Source organism: Trachypithecus francoisi, unplaced genomic scaffold (assembly GCF_009764315.1).
Source record: "Trachypithecus francoisi isolate TF-2019V2 unplaced genomic scaffold, Tfra_2.0 Lachesis_group17, whole genome shotgun sequence".
NCBI classification, from domain to species: Eukaryota; Metazoa; Chordata; class Mammalia; order Primates; family Cercopithecidae; genus Trachypithecus; species Trachypithecus francoisi.
Window position 1 is genome coordinate 1,680,352 of NW_022681462.1, and position 21,554 is coordinate 1,701,905.

At 39.1% G+C, this 21,554-nt stretch overlaps 1 protein-coding gene across 2 annotated transcripts in view; it reads right to left on the reverse strand.

Moving 5' to 3' along the window:
* TMEM131 (transmembrane protein 131) overlaps nucleotides 1-21,554 on the reverse strand; it is a 250,769-nt gene that overhangs the window by 150,339 nt on the left and 78,876 nt on the right. For both annotated transcript variants that reach the window (XM_033238933.1, XM_033238932.1), the window contains exon 3: nucleotides 8,231-8,271. In XM_033238933.1, coding sequence (XP_033094824.1) covers nucleotides 8,231-8,271 — 41 coding nt within the window. The remainder of the gene's footprint in view (nucleotides 1-8,230; nucleotides 8,272-21,554) is intronic.

Sequence of the window (21,554 nt, forward strand, 5' to 3'; positions counted from 1 at the left end):
TGTCATAAATGACAGGATTTCCTTATGTTTAAGGCTTAATGGTATTCCACTAAACATGTGTGGAATACTATTAAGAATCCACACAGACACACATACATACATCCCCACATTTTCATTATCCATGTGTCCACTGATGAACCCTTAGGTTGATTCCTCCCTGTCTTGGCCATTGTGAATAATGCTTCAATGAACATGAGAATGCAGATGTCTCTTTGACATAATTATTTCTTTTCTCTTGTATATATACCTAGTTATGAGTTTGCTGGATCACATGGCAGTTCTATTTTTAATTTTTTTTTTAGCAGCTGCCACACTGTTTTCCATAATAGCTATACTAATTTACATTCAAACCAACAGTGAACCAGGGTTCCCTTTTCTACACATTCTTGGTCAATATTTGTTGTCTTTTGTCTTTTCGATGACAGCCTTTCTAACAGGTGTGAGATGATAACACATCTTTGTCTGGATCTGCATTCCTGATGACTGGCGATGCTGAGCATTTTTTCATATAACCGTTAGTCATGTCTAAACATATACATTCAACAATACAAATTACACCTACACTTATCTTTTGACTGAGCAATTCAAGTTGTAGGAATTTACCCTGAGTGTAACCTTCAAAAAATACGAAAATACATACACAAGAGATTATTCTTTGAAGCACTGTCTGCAATTGCAAAATACGGGAAACAAATGAAATGTTCATATGTAGGACAGTGGGTAAAAAAATAATGGCACAAAAGTAAATTTTTTAAATGGGGATATTTTATTTTTGTTGCTTATGCTTTTGAGATCTTAGCCATAAAATCTTAGCCTACATCAATGTCTTGGAACATTTCCTCTATGTTTTCTTCAAGTAGTTTTATAGTTTCGGGTCTTAGATATAAGTCTTTAATCCATTTTGAGTTGATTTTTGTATATAGTGAGAGATAGGAGTCGACCCAGCAATTCTACGACTGGCCATTTATCCAAAGAAAAGAAATCAGTATTTCAAAGATACACCTGCACCCCCATGTTTACGGTAGCATTACTCACAATAGCACAGATATGAGATCAACCTAAGTGTCCATCGATGGAAGAACAAAGAAAACTGGTATATATTAAACACGATGGAACACTATTCGGCCATAAAAAATAATAAAATCGTTATTTTCAGCAACACAGATGGAACTGGAGGTTAAGTGGAATAAGCAAGGCACTGAAAAGCAAATACTGCATGTTCTCACTTATAGAAAGGAGCTAAAAAAGTTTATCTTGTGAAGGTAAAGAGTAGAATGACAGTCACCAGAGGCTGGGAAGCATTTGTTTTTTGGTGTGAGAGGGAGGATAAAGAGAGGCAGGCTAATGAGCTCAAGCGCACAGTTATTGACAGACAGAAGGAATAAGCCCTAGTTTTTAACAGCAGGGCAGAGTGACTATAGTTAGCAACCATATACCGTATATTTCAAAGTCACTAGAAGAGAAGACTAGAAATGTTCCTAATACAAAGAAATGATAAATGTTCGAGGTGATGGATAAACACCCTGATTTGATCATTACACAGTCTATGCATGTATCAAACTATCACATGTACCCCATCAATACGTACAATTATGCAACTAAAAAATCCAAAAAGTAGAGTAAAAATCCTACATGGAATACAGATAGAAACAAATCAACCAAACTTCATTTCAAATGTACAATGCAGATGGGTATGGGGGTGGGAGAAGGATGAAGAGAAAGATGAAGAACATTATAACCCATGTAAATTTAGAATATAGTATTTTGACCATATACACTCAGACTAAAGAAAAAACAAGAACCCTAAACAGACACCGTACTCATTTTTTTTATGGCCGTATCAGTTAACAATTTTGAAACTAATTTATCTGTATTCTAGGATTGAACAAATCAATACACTTACGGTAGATAGATAACTGGAGCCAGATTTCTAATCGTTGGAGAATGGACAGAAACAGAATAGAGAGAACACTGGTTTTTTATCAAAATTGGAGGCATCAGTAACTCTTGGTTTTTAATATACACAGATACAAGAGTAGGAATATGTTTGTGTAAACTGTACAGATTTATACACATAAACAAAAACATTTTCTTCCTTTTACTAAGAGAGTCTAGAGACAGTGACACCTCACTAGTAATGACACCACTTGTGACGGTGAATACTGAGTGTCAACTTGATTAGATTGAAGGATATGATACAAAGTATTAATCCTGGGTGTGTTTGTATGGGTGGTGCCAAAAAGAGATTAACATCTGAGTCAGTGGGCTGGGGAAGGCAGATCCCACCCTTAATCTGGTGGGCACAATCTAATCGGCTTCCAGCAAATATAAAGCAGGCAGGAAAACATGAAAAGAGAGACGGGCCTAGCTTCCAAGCCTGTGTCTGAGTTCTCCTGTGCTGGATGGTTCTCGCCCTCGAATGGTGGACTCCAAGTTCTTCAGTTTTGGGACTCAGACTGGTTCTCCTTGCTCCTCGGCCTGCAGACAGTCTATTGTGGGACCTTGTGATCGTGTAAATTAACACTTAATAAACTCCCCTTTATATAGTTATCCTAATAGTTCTGTCCCTCTAAGAGAACCCTAATACATCATAGTAGCAGTGAGTACGCATGGCACATAAAGATTAATTTTTCAATATTATCTTCCACTAAAACGAAGCAGGGGTCTTTTGAGAAACAGGTTGTTCCAGGGCTGTGGCAGGAAAATTCAAAACAAGCCTGGAACCTCCTCATGAACCAGAAAGTAGGAAGTGCTCAACAATTGTTGGGGACATGTAAATGACACAGAATAGACCTAACTACGCACATGTGATTTTTTTTTTTACGACAGTGCAAACGATGGTGAAGTGAAATACCTGGATAAAAATGAACCATGGCCTCAATCTTAACTTCAGTCAGAATGTCAGCTAAGAAACATAGAAAGTGTGATAGAATTTTTAAAAAACCCAGCCAGCGCAATAACTGCTCCAGGCAAGAATCATCAATAGATTCTAAAACTATTCAGAATTTCATGTAAAACACAGTACTTGCATAGTCTCAAAGTACTTCTCTGCAAGACACTTATGAATTATAAGAGAAAAATGGAACGAGACACCAAGCGCTTCCTGATAGGATGCACTGGGAGAGACAAACTTCAGTAATATTCCGCCAAAAATGCAAATTCTGAATCAAATAATGAATAAATATCAGAAAACTCTAGCTGGGTTTATTTTATTTATTTATTTATTTTGAGACGGGAGCCTTGCTCTGTCTTGCCCAGGCCAGAGTGCAATGGCGCAGTCTCAGCTCACTGCAACCTCCGCCTCCTGGGTTCAAGCAATTCTCCTGTCACAGCCTCCTGAGTAGCTGGGATTACAGGCGCACACCGCCATGCCCTGCTAATGTTTTGTATTTTAGTAGAGATGGGGTTTCACCGTATTGCCCAGCCTGGTCTCGAACTCCTGAACTCAGGCAATCCACCGCCTCAGCTTCCCAAAGTGCTAGGATTATAGGCCATGAGCCACTGTGCCCGGGTCCATCTGGGTTACTCTATAAAATAAATGGCTTCTACTCTTCAAAAATGTCAAAGTTCTAAGACAGTAAGAAAGACAAATCAATTGTTCTACATTAGAGACTAATGTTGAGAAATAGGTTGTTCCAGGGCTGTGGCAGGAAAATTCAAAAAGAGAAGTGAAAATTAAATATGAGGGTCTGAACCCTGGACCCAAAATTTTTTAAAAATAAAAGACGTTAATGGGACAATTTACAAAATCCCAATGAGGACTCTAAACAGCAGTATGAGACAGTCTTAATTTCCTGAATTTCATGAGTATATGATGATCTCTAAAACAATGTTCACAAGAAATATACACTGAAATATTTAGGGGTAAAACAGCATCATGTCTACAAATGATTTTCAAATGCTTCAGAAAAATTACAAATACATGCACATGTATGTATAAAAAAGTAGCCATGGGGAGGGAAGGAAAAGGAGAGAGTTTAAAAAGCGAGATCAGGAATGATAAAGCAAATATGAAAAAACTAACAAATGAGGAATTTGGGTCAAGAAGATGTAAGAATTATTTGTACTATTTTTCCATCTTTTCTCTAAAATTATTTCAAAACAAAAGGTAAAATATTAAATACAAAGTTAAAATAAAGTTCTTGTAGACAAAATACGCTTGGGTCTCGCTTTTTAAATATAATCTGACAATTGGTGTTGAAATTAATCATTTACTATAGTTTCTGATATGTTTGGGTTTAAGTCTACCATATTGCCATTTTTTCTATTTTTCCCATCTGCTTTTTATCTTGTTCTGTTTATGCCTTCTTTTAGACCAACTGAGTATTCATTTAGTATTTCATTTTATCTTCATGACTAGTTTATTGGCTATAGCTCCTGTTATTTTTTTTTTAATGATTTTAATGTTTCCTGTGGAGCTTATTTCATATTATCAGTTTAACTTCAAATAATATTATACTACTTTACATATCATGTAAGAATCTTACAACTCAATTCTTTCATGCAACCCTTCTGTTCTTTGTGCTGTTATCACACACGTAATGTATACATGCTATAAACAATTATTTTTGTTTTTAAATCATTGTTTTTAAAATGTTAGAAATTAACATTTTCTTACCCAGAAAACATTTTTTATATTTTTCCACATATTTTTGCCTTTATTGATGGTCTTTGTTCTTCATAGGATCTGTGTTTATACCTGAGATGGTTAACTGTCTTTAGCCTTTAACATTTCTCAAAAGTGCCAGTCTACTGTAAATTTTCTCAGTTTTATCTGAAAATGTCTTCATTTTTTTGAAGGATATTCCTGCTGGATGCAGTGTTTTAGATTAGCAATTTTTCCTTTTGGTACTTTAAAAACGTTATTTCCTTGGTTTGGGGGTTGCAGTTGTCCTTGATGAACAACCAGCAGTCATTCTTATCTTTTGAACCACTATATTTAGTTTTCTTCCCTGGCTGTTTCTCTATTTGTGACTGATTTTCAACAACTTGAATATTATCTGGCTTGGTGTGAGTTTGTGTTACTCTTGCTTCAGGTTTATTAAAGTTCTTCCACAGCTACTCCCCCTCCCAGTTCCTGGGAGCTCACTTCACACGTGTTAGACTGCTTGCTACTACTGTATCAGAGGTCACCAAGCATTTGTTTGTTAGTTATTTTTCTCCCTGCGCTTCAGTTTAAATTACTGCTGTCACTGTCTTCAAACTCACTAAGCTTTTCTTTTGCAATGTCTAGGTTGTTCTTAATCCTATCCAGTGAAAGACTCATTTCAGAAACAGTATTTTCAACTCTAGAGGCTTCATTTATTTTCTTTTTCATATTGTCCATTTTCCCTCATTATGTTTATGTCTTCCTTTAAATCGCTGAATACATAAAATTGATGTATCAAATTCTCTGTAGGGGAACAGGCATCACCTGGCTGCCACCGGCCCTCCTCAAGATAAACCTCTGTAACACAAAGCCTGTAGAAAATGAGATCTGCCAATGTCCTCTGGATGTTAAACACATCCAAATAGCTCTGGAGGATATCGGAGACACCACTTCTGATGAGGTTATAAAGCATACGTGTTGATGAAATGACAAAATGCAATCTCAAAGAAAACAGTGCTTTTGAAGAGGGTCTTATAAACAGATGCTGTAAGCCTCTCGGGGTTTAGTTGTAGGGGTATCAAGACACCTAAGGTATATGTTAGTGGTCTATATGGTTATCAGTTTTTCATTATCATCAAAACAGTTTGCCAGGCCCAAGTCTGCAAGACCTTGATCCTAGACTTCTGAGCCTCTAGAACCGTGAGAAATAAATGCCTGTTGTTTAAGTCACTCAGTCTATGGCATTTTGTTATTGCATCCTGGGCTCACTAAGACATGTTTTAGCGCTTAACCCAGTCCCATACCCAATCTGCATACTAATTTGAATTAAATGTTTACCCAATTCATGATCCTGGTCACACACACACACACAATGTAAAATGTGACAGTTGTAAATTGTGTCTACAAATCTAATATTCCTGCCATCAATAGGTGGGGAGCTCTTTCTCCCCTCCCTTATCTTGAATCTAGGACAACCTAAGTGACTTGCTGACGAATGGCGTACGGCAGCGGAAGTAATATTGTGGCTTCCAAGGGCAGATTAAGGTGATCCAGCTTTCACTAGCTTCCTCTGGGATATTCACTCTTGGAGTCCAGCCATCATACTAGGAGGAAGCCCAAACTAGCCCATGTGAAGGCCACACAAAGAGGCCGACGTAGAGGCATTCTAGTTGAGAGCTCAGCTGAGGTCCCAGCTAGCAAACTAGCATCAACATGTAATGAACATGCCTCCAGCTCTCAGCCATCAAGTCATTTCCAGCTCTGAAATCTCCCCAGCTGAGGCCCCAGATCATGGAGGAGAGACAAACTGTCTTTGCTGTCCCCTGCCTGAATTTCTGACAGAGTTTGAGAGCATCATAAAATGGTTCTTTCATGCCACCAAGTTTTAGACAGAGTAGATAAGCAGAACGAGGTGAGAACATAATTATGCACTGATGTCAGTTCTTCATTACACTAGGAAAATACTTAAAGCCCAGATTATGATCACGAATGAACATCCTCATCTTCATAAATGTAGTGCAGTCTAATTCCACAGCTAATTTCCTAATTGCTGGAAGAAAGCAGGAAGAGGCACAAGATAACATATATGTTTTTCTCACCATTCTTTTGGCTCTAGATGTGGTTAGACAGTTCTAGGGTTCTTAGATGGTCCAGCCAAGGAGGAATCAGACTAGACACGCAGTGGTTTGGACACAACCCAGGCCAGTGTTAAATATCTGGGCAGGAATCACAGACAGGGCAGGTCCCCATAGGACATGTAACATTAGGGAGAGTGACAGAACAATGGGGAAGAAGGGCCATGTTACTGCAGAGATGAAAGAGTGAAAAGAGAAAAAATAGGGAATACTGAAGAATTTTCATTATTTATGAGGTAAGAAGTTTTAATTGTCCTACTAATAGTCTGAATATTTTACATTTCTCTCTCAAAACAAAATTCTTTGTTGCTGCAGTCTGCATTTTGCTAGTCTGGAGACATTCACAGATGTACTTTAACATGAAGGCCTAGGAGGAACAAATGCTTCCCTGTTCCTGCTACCTCAGAATGGAAACTGCAGTGATGACAGCAAAAGTGGGGGCATCTTTTGTTGTCATAGCCACTTTGGTAGCTAAGTGTCTGATTTCAGTGGATATTAATAATTTTTAAAAATAAATTTGCTTTGCTGTCATTTAAGGAATAAATATACTGACAGAATAAAACATAGTTCTAAAAACACACACTGTAAAATAACTGGGTTCTTAAATCCACGATATGGGCTCCTTACCTGAAAGCCCTATTGACACCACTGCCAGCCTTTCAATTGTTACTAAACGGCGTTCACTAGAACCGGTACTGGTGCCTGACCAGATGTTTCTGGCAAATAGGAAGAGCAACTACACCATTACGCTGAACCTTGTAAGCTAACTTCCTTTACATCTATGGTCCCCCGGGGAGCAATCATTAAGAGCTGGGAGTGAACACAAAATAGGTGCTGGAGCGACTTTTTTATCCAAATCAAAGAAAGCTCTCACTCACCTTTAGGTACCAGAACAGACTTTCACCGGATATGGAAAGAGAATCAGCACAGTATGTCTCTTTACAGATGTGAGAAGCTACCAAAAGACCAAATAATTTGGGCATGGGGAGGCAGGAAAAGTGTCTCCAAATTCACATGCATGTACCTCTTTTCCTTAACACCCGAGGTAAAACCGTCCCCTGTTATCATGAGGAAGCTGTATTTAAAAGTGGTCTCTCCAAGTCACAAGACTGGGTTTCGCAGGTCTGAGATCCTCCTCTGGGGACCTGCAGGCAGACCCCTGGTCACGGAGGGCAGCAATGGTCAGCACATCAAAAGCAGGGATACCACAAGAGAAGCCACTAAGGAGTGACACAGCTGAGTCTCTCACAAAGCAAGGGGAGTCTCAGCGCTGAGTAACAGCCCTTCGTACACGACAGGGGAAGCACGCGACACAACTGCATGAAGTGCACATTCAAACCTAAACCTGGTTTCCCACACACAATACTTAGAAATAATCATATAATGTGATTTACAATTTGCTATTCCTTCTTCACCAAAAAGAGCAAGGGGAAAGTGGAGGGGAGAACCACAGGAATCCCCCAGAGGGAACTGAAAGTATGGCAGTGATCTTACTAAATACACTTACCTTTTCTGCTGATATGAACTGAGTCCAAGTGTTGTCTCAGTCTGCAAAAGGAATAAAATAATGATTAAAAAACTGAAGCCAAATATTTATACTACAGACACAGGGAATATCCAAAGTATTCTATTTTACTTCCAACATTCATTTTATACCCACTTGAATTTTAAGGTTAAACCTGGTCTCCAAATCACATACAATGACTAGATCAAATTGTAAACACACATGAAGTAACAGAAAGGAATGCGATGAATTTTTATCCTGAAAACAGTCCCCGCGATAATCACTTTGTGAGGCTGCAGTGCCTCGGACTGTTCCCTGCTCACTAATTGCATGCCAGGTGCTGGTGGTTAACAATTCCCACTGTCAAGGAACTCAAGGTACAGTGGGTGGTGTGTGAGGCAGAGATAGTCATTAAAAAATACATATTTATATACTGAAATAGGATTATCAAAATATTGAAAAGCTGCTGTGAAGGGGAATAAATAGTCGCAATACTTAAATACATCATGAGGGAAGGCCGGTCTGAAGAGATAATATTTACATAAAAACCTGAAGGATTAAAAAAAGCAGTGTGGCAGCTGGATGGGTGGTGGTACAGAAAACAGCACATGTGAAGGCCTTCATAGAGGGCAGAGGTTGGTATGCTCAAGAAACAGATGGCAGGTCTCTTTGCTGGAGCTGGGAGAGGAGGAGAAAATGAGACTGGAGGGGTAAGCAGAGGCCAGATAACGCTCTGCCTCATAAGGAAGTCATGGGAAGAAGTTCGGTCTACTTTAGGTTTTAAAGATAAGGAAGACAAGAGAAAGTAGGAAGTTGGAGGCAACAGCTGTATTTCAGGTGATGAAGAAACAGAAGTTCTTATTGATGTATGAGACAATGCCAACGCTACAAGGAATACCATCAGTGAACTTATCCCGAAAGGTTATCTGCAACATCAAAATGAGAACAAAACAGCATTATTTTTCCCAGTCATATATATTATTTTGTAAATGTTTTGGAGACTGTTTATGCAGAAAATGTGGCAGACGTAGAAAACTGTCCTAGTTTTTTGAAGGTGCGTACTAGGTAAAGTGTAAGGGTGTCTCTCATTTTCTTTGAAATGTCTTGGCAAAATAATTTGTGTGTGGGGGGGGGCTGTAAGGATAAAGCAAACACAGCAAAATGGTAAGAACTGTTGAGTCTGAGTGGTAAATGAGTTGGTATTGGTCAAGCTCTTCTACTTTCTGTAAAGAAACATTTAACTTTTTATTATGAAAATTACACATATTCCCTATGCAATGGAAGAAAATATTTATAAATCAAATATCTGATGAGATTAATATCTAGAATATATCAAGAACTCCTGCAACTCAGTAACAGAAAAACAATCAAACTAAAAGGTGGGCAAAGGACTCAAACATTTCTCCAAAGAAAATACATAAATGGCCAGTAGGCACTTAAAAAGATGCTCAACATCACTGACCATTAGGGAAATGCAAATCAAAACCACAATCATACCACTTCCTACCTGTTTTGATGACTACTATTTAAATTTTTAAAAAGAAAATACGGATCTTTGGCAAGGATGTGGTGAAACTGGAACCTTCATGCAGTATTAGTGCGAATGTTAAAATGGTGTAGCCACTATAGAAAACAGTATTGTGGTTCCTAAAAAAAATTAAACATAGAATTACCGTAAGACCAGCAATCCCACTTCTGTGTATATACCCAAAAGAACTGAAAACGGGCTCACCCACATTCACAGAAGTATTACTCACAACCGTTAAGGGGTAGGAGCAGCCCAAATACCCATTGACATGTGAACGGATAAGCAAAATGTGATTTATACATACAACAGAATATGATCCAGTCTTAAAAAGGAAGAAAATTCTGACACATGCTACAACAATGGGTGAACCTTCATGACTAATGAAATAAGTCAGTTAAAAAACACAAATACTGTATGATTCCACTTAGGAGGTATCTGGACTCATCAAATTCATAGAGACAGAAAGTAGAATGGTGGCTGTTAGGGGATAAGGGGAGGGAGGAATGAGGAATTACTGCTTAGGTTTCAGTTTGGGAAAACAAATTTCTGGAGCTGGATGATGGTGATGGTTGCACAACAATGTGAATGTATGCAATGTCACTAAATTGTACACTTAAAAATGGTTAAAAAGGGCCAGGTGTGGTGGCTCGTGCCTGTAATCCCATCACTTTGGGAGGCTGAGGTGGGCGGATGACCTGAGTTCAGGAGTTTGAGACCAGCCTGATCAACATGGTGAAATCTCATCTCTACTAAAAAAAAAATACAAAAATTAGCTGGGCGTGGTGGCAAGTGCCTGTAATCCCAGCTACTCAGGAGGCTGAGGCAGGAGAATTGCTTGAATCTGGGAGGCAGAGGTTGCAGTGAGCCAAGATCGCACCACTGCACTCCAGCCTGGGCGACAGAGTGAGACTCCCGTCCAAAACAAAACAAAAAAAAGGTTAAAGTGGTCATTTTTATATTATGTCTATTACGCCACACACACACAAAAACAACAATCATCAAGACAGTGGTACTAGTATAAAGATTGATCAATGGAACTGAACAAAGTCTAGAAACAGACACACATGTATACAGTCATTTGGGTTTCAACAAAGGGATCAGCGGATTCCGTGGAAAACATACATCTTTTCTAAAAATAGTACTGGAACAACCAGACGCTATGGTTTGAAAGCGTTCCTGCAAAATTAATGTGTTGGGAACTTAATCCCTGTGCCCTCAGGGATGGATTAATGTCAACTCTGCCTTCATGAATAGATTAGTCTATGCATTATTATTAATTACCTTTTAATCTATTAATGTTGCTATTGTGGGAACGATTTTGCTATAAAAGTAAGGTCTCTCTGGCTCTTTTGCGCTTGCCCCCTAGTCACGTGATGCCCTCCGCCACTGAGGCGTGATGCCCTTCTACAGCACACTGAGAAGGCCCTCACCAGATGCCGGCACCATACTCTTAGACTTCCCAGCCTCCAAAACTGTTAGCTAACTAAACATTGTTTCTTTCTACATTACGCAATCTGTGGTATTCTGTTATAGCAACAGAAAACAGACTAAGACACCAAACAAACCTATGTTGGAGGAAAATGCTCTTTTATAACACCATGTACTCAAAATAATTTCAGATAAATCATAGTTCTATGCATAAAAACTAAAATTATAAAGCATCAGCAAGAAAACACAGGACACTATCTTTGTAACCTTGGAACAGAAAAGATTTCCTGAACAAAAAAAAACACTATCAATAAAGGAAAAACTGACAGATCAAACTTCAACAAAATTAAAAACATATGCTCACCAAAAATATGCCATAATGAAAATAAAAAGGCAAATCACATACTGACAAAATATTTGTAAATCATGTATCTGATGAAGGACTTATATGCTGAATATATAAAGAACTCATGAAACTAAGAAAAGAACCTAATATTTTAAAGTGCGGAATTAAACAAATGTTAACTACACATGAAAAGATGCTCAGTATCAATTTTTAAGAAAAAGGAAATAAAAACTACAATGAGATACTACACACCTATTTTAATATCCAAAATTAAAAAGAATGCCCACATAAAATGTGGTGAGGACGCGCAGCAACTGGAACTGGCACATATTGCTGGTGGGAATGTAAAACAGACGAACCACTTTATAAAAAGCTTGGCAATCTCTTTTTAAAATTCTGTTTTTTATTGTACTTTAAGTTCTAGGATACATGTGCAGAACATGCAGGTTTGTTACACAGTTATACACGTGCCATGGTGGTTTGCTGCACCCATCAACCCGTCATCTACATTAGGTATTTCTCCTAATGTTATCCCTCCCCTAACCCTCCACCCCGCGACAGGCCCCAGTGTGTGATGTTCCCCTCCCTATGTCCATGTGTTCTCATTGTTCAACTCTCACTTATGACTGAGAACATGTGGTGTTTAGTTTTCTGTTCTTGTGTTAGTTTGCTGAGAATGATGGTTTCCAGCTTCATCCATGTCCCTGTAAAGGACATGAACTCATCCTTTTTTAATGGCTGCATAGTATTCCATGTTGTATATGTGCCATATTTTTTTAAATCCGGTCTATCACTGATGGGCATTTGGGCTGGTTCCAAGTCTTTGTTATTGTGAATAGTGCTACAATAAACATACATGTACGTGTCTTTATAGTAGAATGATTTATAATCCTTTGGGTATATACCCAGTAATGGGATAGCTGGGTCAAATGGTATTTCTAGTCCTAGATCCTTGAGGAATCGCCACACTGTCTTTAACAATGGTTGAAATAATTTACCCTCCCACCAACAGTGTAAAAGCATTCCTATTTCTCTACATCCTCTCTAGCATCTGTTGTTCCCTGATTTTTTAATGATGGCCATTCTAACCAGTGTGAGAGGGTATCTCATTGTGGTTTTGATTTGCATTTCTCTAATGACCAATGATGATGAGCATTTTTTCTCATGTTTGTTGGCTGCATAAATATCTTCCTTTGAAAACTGTCTGTTCATGTCCTTTGCCCACTTTTTGATGGGGTTGTTTTTTTCTTGTAAATTTGTTTAAATTCCTTGTAGATTCTGGATATTAGCCCTTTGTCAGATGGACAGATTGCAAAACTTTTCTCCCATTCTGTAGGTTGCCTGTTCACTCTGATGATAGTTTCTTTTGCTGAGCAGAAGCTCTTTAGTTTACTTAGATTCCATTTGTCAATTTTGGCTTTTGTTGCCATTGCTTTTGGTGTTTTAGTCATGAAGTCTTTGGCCCATGCCTATGTCCTGAATAGTACTGCCTAGAAAGTTTTCTTCTAGGGTTTTTATGGTTTTAGGTCTTACGTTTAAGTCTTTAATCCATCTTGAGGTAATTTTTGTATAAGGTGTAAGGAAGGGATCCAGTTTCAGTTTTCTACATATGGCCAGTCAGTTTTCCCACCACCATTTATTAAATAGGGAATCTTTCCTCATTCGTTTTTTGTCAAAGATCAGATGGTTGTAGATGTGTGGCAATATTTCTGAGGCCTCTGTTCTGTTCCATTGGTCTACATAGCTGTTTTGGTACCAGTACCATGCTGTTTTGGTTACTATAGCCTTGTAGTACAGTTTGAAGTCAATTTCTTACAAATTAAACATACACCTACCATATGACCAAATCACTCCACTCTTAGATATCTGCCCAAGAGAAACAAAAGCATTTGTCCATACAATGAACGGCGTGTACATAAATGTTTGTAGCAGCTTTGTTATAGCTCAATATTGGAACAGCCCAAATTTCCACCAGCGCAAACTTCCATGTATCCAGGTGAACAGACACGTGAGTTGTGTTATATCTGTACAATGGAATACTACTCAGCAATAAAATAAGCTACTGATACACAAAACAACACAGATTAATCTCAAAATAATTATGCTGAATAGAAGAACCCAGACCCTCAAAAAAGTACATTCTGTATGACTTGATTTATATAAAGCACTTTAAAATGTAAAGTACCTGTTAGTGACAGAAAGCAGACTGGTGGTTGCCTAAAGATGAGGAGTGTAAAGGGATTACCAAGGGGCACAAGTAGACTTTTAAGGGTGATACGTATGTCCATTATCTTGATTGTAGTAATAATTTCACAGGTACATAAATATGCTCAACTTTTTAAATTACGTAAACACATGCAGTTTATTGTACGTTATTCATACATCAATAATGGTTGTAACAGAATTCTAGAGCATGAGAAGCTTTGGTCTCACATGAAGTCTACAGAAAAGGAACTCAGGAAGTGTATCACTCATGTGCACTTTCTTGAGGAGAAAAAAATTATCATGAAGACAGAATGTGACGACTGAAACTACTCATACAAAGACTCACAAATGAGGAATTTGCCTTATGAAAGATAAGCAGATACTCGATGCAAAGGATCTGTGGAAATCAGGTTAGAAAAGCAGAAAATAAATATTGTTTTTGAAGTCTATGCCACAACACAAAAATAATCATTTAACTGTAATAAACAAGAATAAAAATCTCAGAACATGCCAACACACCCTTAAGTGTTATGAGAATAAGGAAGATCACAATAGACACTATTTTGCTTCTGAAGTCATTTAATAAAGGCTTAAACATATCTTAAAAGTGTACCTGAAAATTGAGCCCCATTATCAAGAGATTAAAACCAAAACCAAAACCAATATGAATACATAAAATAAAAAGTGGATGGAAAAGATTAAACACATCTACAGTGAGATTAAATAAGATAAACTCAACTGTCTGTATAAAGACAAAAGGATTCCGTCAAACAACTGGAACCCAACTATAACAACTTAATACAAAATCCAGAAAAGTCAAAGGTCAGCGAATGAGCAAGAATAAACAATGAATAAGGATAAAAACAGGCAAATAAGGATTACAACATTAATAACTTTACAATGTAAAGATACGTAAAAACTGTCATAATTCAACAGTGAAAAGGAAAAAAGGAAATGGGAAAACCAGTATTTTGACTGAAATGTAAGCAAAGGACAAGAAGACAATTCACTAAAGAAAAATAAATGGCCAATAACCATATGAAAAAGATGATCAACCTCATTAGGCAGTACAGCAATCTCTAGAGGACAGGGAAATGCCATAGTTTGCCATTTGACTGGCCGGGACCTTTGAACCTCATGAACTCATATCCAGAGATAAGGGTCTATTAAGAGTACTCACAGCCCTCGAAAACGCCCATGCCATGCATTTTTTTTAACCTTCTATCAAATGTAAGACACTCCTACAATGTTTCAAAAGCAATTTCACTGAATCACAGAAACTTTAGTCAACTAGATGCAAATTCTCTTCACCACATCTCTTTAGGGCAGACAAGACCTAACAGGGGTGTTGTTTCACCTCAGGTGTTAAGGAAAATATGCACATGCGTGTGAACTTGGAGACACCTTTCCTACCTCTCCACCCCCAAATTCTTTGGTCTTTCAGTACCTTCCCACCCATGCTTCTATCATACTTAAGGACTTCAGCTTCAACCTTGCTCCTCACTAGGCTGTGGATTCCAGATCATCTGAGCACAGCTTCTCTCAGAACACACTCCCAATTCCAAATGGGGACATGCGGGAGGAAAACGGACTCTTCTTCCAATCAAATAGACCAGCCTTGGCAAAAATATATGTAGTATGCTTTAAAATACTATTAAATTCTTTTATAAAACGAACACATCTGATAATTTCATCCCTATAACTCAATGGTTCTCAACTGAGGGCAATTTTGTTTCCCTGGGGGCATCTGGCAACATCCAGAAGCATTTTTCTGGGTGTGGGTTTTTATTAACACCAAAAAACACGCTGGACAAATTCTAGAAGAGTTAAAAAACTAAGAGGCATTTTTGTTTGTCACAAATCATGGGGCCACTAACATTAAGTATGTAGAGTCCGGCCTGCTGCTAAACACCAGGTAATGCACAGGACACTCTTTCTTCTACCCTACAACCAATTATCTGGTCCAAAACGTAAACAGGCCAAGATTGAACAATGTACTTTAACCTCAGTTTATATAGAGATATCAATAATTTAGATGTTCATTTGTAGTAACATCTCCTCGCATTTTAATTCAAAGTGCATTACTGTCTTAACAACTGTGCTTGTATTTCCAGTGGTCCTTGCAGCTCTTAACACACTGGAGGTAAATACAGAATTCATTTTACAGATAAAGAAACTAAGCCTCTAAATGTTTTACATTAGTAAATGATAAGAGAATTCAAATCCTTCGATCTGGTCTAGTATTGCATTCATATAATAACATATCCTTGATAGAACTGCGTATGTCTAAAACCAACTTTTAGCTTACATGAGCTGAAAGTTGGCTATGTTATTGCTAACAAATTTTAAGATGGCCATACTTCTATACTGCATTATTATTAAACAGAAGATTTAATCTTGCTAGAAAAAAAAATCAGCTAAATGAAATTCACTTCAGAATGAGGTATGTGGCAGTTGTGTACACGGCATGGATGCTTAGAGGTAAGACAAGGTCTGCACACCCTAGAATTTAAGCTTCTTGATGGTACAGGCAGCACAAGCACACAAACCCGGGGTACCAGAAGCCGTAGCAGGCGCCACGTGAGTATTACCTACATACCGGGCAGCTTTCCCCAGGGAAATACCTGGGAGCCAGTTTCCTTGCAGGTGATGAGACAATGCTTCTCTGTCACCTTTAGAGATAAAATTACATACTTCCTCCAGGACTGAGTTGGGGGAAGGTAGAGGATGAAGTCTGCTTTTGATTATGAGGATCTCAACATGTAATCCTACTTCTCATCAAGCCCATCTCCCCCACAAAGTTCTCTGCAAATCATCTCATAGTGAAAATGGATGACATCTGTGAGGCAGTTTTAAGAATTTTTGGCCGGGCGCGGTGGCTCAAGCCTGTAATCCCAGCACTTTGGGAGGCCGAGACGGGCGGATCACGAGGTCAGGAGATCGAGACCATCCTGGCTAACACGGTGAAACCCCGTCTCTACTAAAAAAAAAAATACAAAAACTAGCCGGGCGAGGTGGCGGGCGCCTGTAGTCCCAGCTACTTGGGAGGCTGAGGCAGGAGAATGGCATAAACCTGGGAGGCGGAGCTTGCAGTGAGCTGAGATCCGGCCACTGCACTCCAGCCTGGGCGACAGAGCGAGACTCCGCCTCAAAAAAAAAAAAAAAAAAAAAAAAGAATTTTTAACTCACAAAAGGGGTCTTTCCTGACTTTCTAACTGTTTTGCTTCCTGTGCTTCTCTGTGTGTATTTTTAACATGAGTTTTCACTGAGATAACTGTAGATTCATATGCAGTTGTAAGAAATAGTAAAAAGAGCTATATTTTAACTCAGTTTCCCCATTGTATCATTCTGCAAACACTATGGCAAAATATCACAAGTAGCCCAGCGACACTGGTACGATCCATCTGGTTGTTCAGAAATTCTCAGTTTTGTATGTCCTCATTGGTGTTTGTACATCTATTTAGTTCTACACAATTTTCTCCACTGTGTAGGTTCATGAACACCACAGTCAAGACACAGAACAGTGTCAGCACCCTGAGGATCCAGTGTGTCGCTTTTATAATCACACTCATCTTCCTCCTGCCCTCCCTGCAGCCCTGGCAACCATCACTCTATTATTCATGACTAAAACTTTTTCATTTTAAAAAGGTCATATAAACGAAATCATGCACATGTAACCTTTTGGAGTTGGCTTTTTTCACTCAGCCTAATTCTCTGGAGACTTATCCAGGTTGTTGTGTGTGCCAACACTTCACTCCTTTTTATTGCTGAGTCGTATTCCATGGTATGGATGTATCGCTGTTCAACAGCACATCTTCTGAAATACATCCAGGTGGTTTCCCGTTTGGGGCTAGTATAAACAGAGCTGCTATGAACATTTATATACAGGTTTTAGTGCAAATATAAATTTTCATTTCTCTGGGAGAACCCTCAAGAGTGCAATTAGTAGGTCAATTATAGTAACCGCATGTTTAGATTTATATGAAACTACCACACTGTTTTTTCCAGAATAGCTGCATCACTCACATACCTACTAGCAATGCATGCGTGATCCAGTTTCTGCACATCCTTGCCAGTATTTGGTGTTGTCACTGTTTTGTGTTTTGGGTTTTAATTTGCATTTCCTGGTGGCTAATGATGTTGAACAGGTTTTCATGTCCTTTTTACCATCTGTGTTTCTCCTGCAGGGAAATGTGTGTTCATGTCTTTTCCCTGTTTCATTTTTATACTACTGAGTTTCGAGAGTTCTTTCTATATTCCAGAAACTAGGTCCATTGTCAGATATGGGACTTGTAAATATTTTCTCCTATTCTATATTTATCTTTACATCTTCACATGGTCTTCTGCAGAGAAAGGTTTTGTTTGTTTGTTTTTGTGAGACCAGTCTTGCTCTGTTGCCCAGGCTGGAGTGCAGTGGTGTGATCAAGGCTCACTGCAGCCTTGACGTGCCAGGCTCAAAAGATCCTCTGCTTCTGACTCCCGAGTAGTTGGGACTACAGGTGCATACCACCACACCCGGCCAATTTTTTATTTATTTTATTTACTTACTTTTTATTTTACTAGAGACAAGGTCTCACTCTATTACCTAAGCCGATCTTAATTAAACTCCTGGGCTTAAGGGTTCCTCTTCCCTTGGCCTCCCAAAGTGCTGGAATTACAGGCATGAGGTACTGCGTCTGGCTCAGAGCAAGTTTTACATTCATCGATCTTTCCTTTATGTATTGCACATCTGGTATTAATTCTCTGGTGTCAAGAACTCTTTGCCTCACCCTGTAAGCTGAAGCTTTACTCCTAGTTTTTTCTCCTTAAAGGTTTTATTATAGTTTTACATTTTACATTAAGTCCATGATCCATTTTGAGTTAGTTTTTGTTTAAGGTGTAAGGTCTTTGTATATTCAGACTTTCCATACTATTTTAGTATTTTGTGGTATTCTTTGTTCCTAGTTTTTAAGGCTATTTTATTTTATTTTGACATGGAGTCTAGCTCTGTTGCCCAGGCTGCGATCTCAACTCACTGCAACCTCTGTCTCCCGAGATCAAGCAATTCTCCTGCCTCAGCCTCCGAAGTAGCTGGGACTACAGGCATGTACCAGCATGCCCAGCTAAATTTTTTTAATTTTTAGTAGAGATGGAGTTTTACCATGTTGGTCAGGCTGGTCTTGGACTCCTGACCTCAAATGATCCGCCCGCCTCGGCCTCCCAAAGTGCTGAGACTACAGGCGTGGCGCCCAGCCTTAAGGCTGTTTCTGAACCTGCTATTTATTCTTCTTTTGTACCATTTATTGTACTACAACAGAGGGCAGGAAATAGTAGTAAAGGGAGAATCAAAATAGGGATGAAGCAGGGAGCAGATATTTCTGAGAAGCCCAAAATTTAAAGTAGAAAATAAAAACCTGTGTTCAAACACCAGCTCTGCCCTCACTAGCCAAACACTCTTGGAGAAAGTCTGTAGAAAGCAGCATTCTGCCAGCTACAAAGAGCTGCAGAGCTGTTGGCCTCTGATGACGGCTTTCTAGTGTCCCACCCACTTCTCCCTTCAGCCACAGGTAATCAACGTGGCATGACACGAAGTGGCTGTTTTGAGCACAAAATTAGTTGCAATGTTGTAAAACTGATTATGTAGAATGAGAAAATCTAGCTTTGTTTGCAGACAGAAAAATAACTGGGGGGGAAAAAAAAAAGCACTACCTTGTAGTACATTTGGGTAGTGGGATGCAAGGGTAATGACCCCTGCCCCTATGCTCTTGCAGAGGGGTTAAGAACTTAGGCTTTAGATCCTGGCTAACATGGTGAAACCCCGTGTCTACTAAAAATACAAAAAAAAACTAGCCGGGCGAGGTGGCGGGCACCTGTAGTCCCAGCTACTCAGGAGGCTGAGGCAGGAGAATGGCATAAACCCGGGAGGCGGAGCTTGCAGTGAGCTGAGATCCGGCCACTGCACTCCAGCCTGGGCGACAGAGCGAGACTCCGTCTCAAAAAAAAAAAAAAAAAAAAAAAAAAAAGAACTTAGGCTTTAGAGTCAAATGCTTGGTTTTCAAGTCTAGCTTTATCACTTAATAATCACTTATTTGCTTAGGTTAAACTCTCTGCACTTTAATATGGTCACTTGTAAAATCATCATAAAATGAATACCATCTCACGTATTTAAGAATTTAGAATACCTGACACTTGTCAATACCCAATAAATATTACTTATATTTATTACTTTTTCACATTTTTCAAATTTTCTACAAGCATATATTTTTTATAATAGAAGTCCTTTAATTTGAAACAAAAGATGAGTACTTCTAGGTCTCCGTACAAGTCAAAAATCAGTTTCTTCTCCATTTCCTTTTCTCCTAGGAGAATATTAAAGCTCATTCCCAAGACAATTTAGAAAAGAAGCTGGTAATCTATAGCCCATAAGCCAAATCCCGTCTTCTACTAGCTTCTGCAAATAAAGTTTTATGCCCATTTCTCACGTACTGTTATGGCAGCTTTCATACTCCGATGACGGAAGTTGAATAGTTGTGATAGAGACCATTCAGGACACAAACCCTGAAGAAGTTCATATCTGGCCCTTTACCAAAAAAGTGTGCCAACATCTGGCTTAGATCAACAGAAATAATGCCACAATATCTTATTTCCCTACATTAAATCCCTACATAAGAAAATCTGTGACCTAAAAATCTACGACAATCTGGCATACCGTCTCCTCATGAAAAACACAGACAATGGACAGTCCCACTAGTGAAATGCAGTACGATTCTGATGCTAACCATCTGCATTAGCCTGTTCTCACACTGCTAATCAAGACATACCCAAGACTTGGTAATTCATAAAGAAAAGGGGTTTCACTGACTCACAGTTCTGCAGGGCTTGAGAGGCCTCAGAAAACTTACAATCATGGCGGAAGGGGAAGCAAACATGTTCTTCTTCACATGGCAGCAGCAAGAAGTGCCGAGCAAAGGGGGAAAAGCCTCTTATAAAACCAGCAGATCTCATGACAATTTACTCTCATGAGAACAGCAGCATGGGAGTAACCGCCACCATGATTCAATGACCTCCCAGCGGGTTCCCTTCCACAGCATGTGGACATTATGAGAATTACCAATTCAAGACAAGATTTGGGTGTGGACACAGCCAGACCATATCACCATCCAGACAGCGTCAGAATCTACAGGGTAAAGGGCACAGTCTCTAACAAGACAGCCCTCACTTCAGATACCAGTTACAAGTTTGGGGGTCCCCAGCCCGATACTTCTGACCAACCAGCTACAAATCTAGGGGGTTCCCATGAACTCCAATCAGGCTTGATAATTTGCTAGAATAACTCAGTAAAGCACTATACTTAATTATTACAGTTGTATTCTAAAGGGGCATAGGGGAAAAGGTCTGAGATGAGGGTCCCCACAGAACTTCTGTGTCCTCTTCTCCACAGATCAGGGCATATCAGTCTTTTGGCACACTGATGTGTTCACCAACCAGAAAGTTCCAGCAAGTTTCAGTACCCAGAGTTGATTAAATCACTGACCACCATATGACCCAATTCACCTCCCAGCTTCCCTAGAGGAGGGTGGGTCGGCTCAAAGCCCAACCCTCTAATCACATGGTTGGTTTTTTCTTTTTCTTTTCTTGAGACGGAATCTTGCTCAGTCACCAAGGCTGGAGTGCAGTGGCACGATCTCGGCTCACTACAACCTTCGCCTCCCGGGTTCAAGCAATTCTGTGTCAGCCTCCTGAGTAGCTGGAACTACAGGCGCATGCCACCATGCCTGGCTAATTTTGTATTTTTAGTAGAGGCAGGTTTTCACCATGTTGGTCAGGCTGGTCTCCAACTC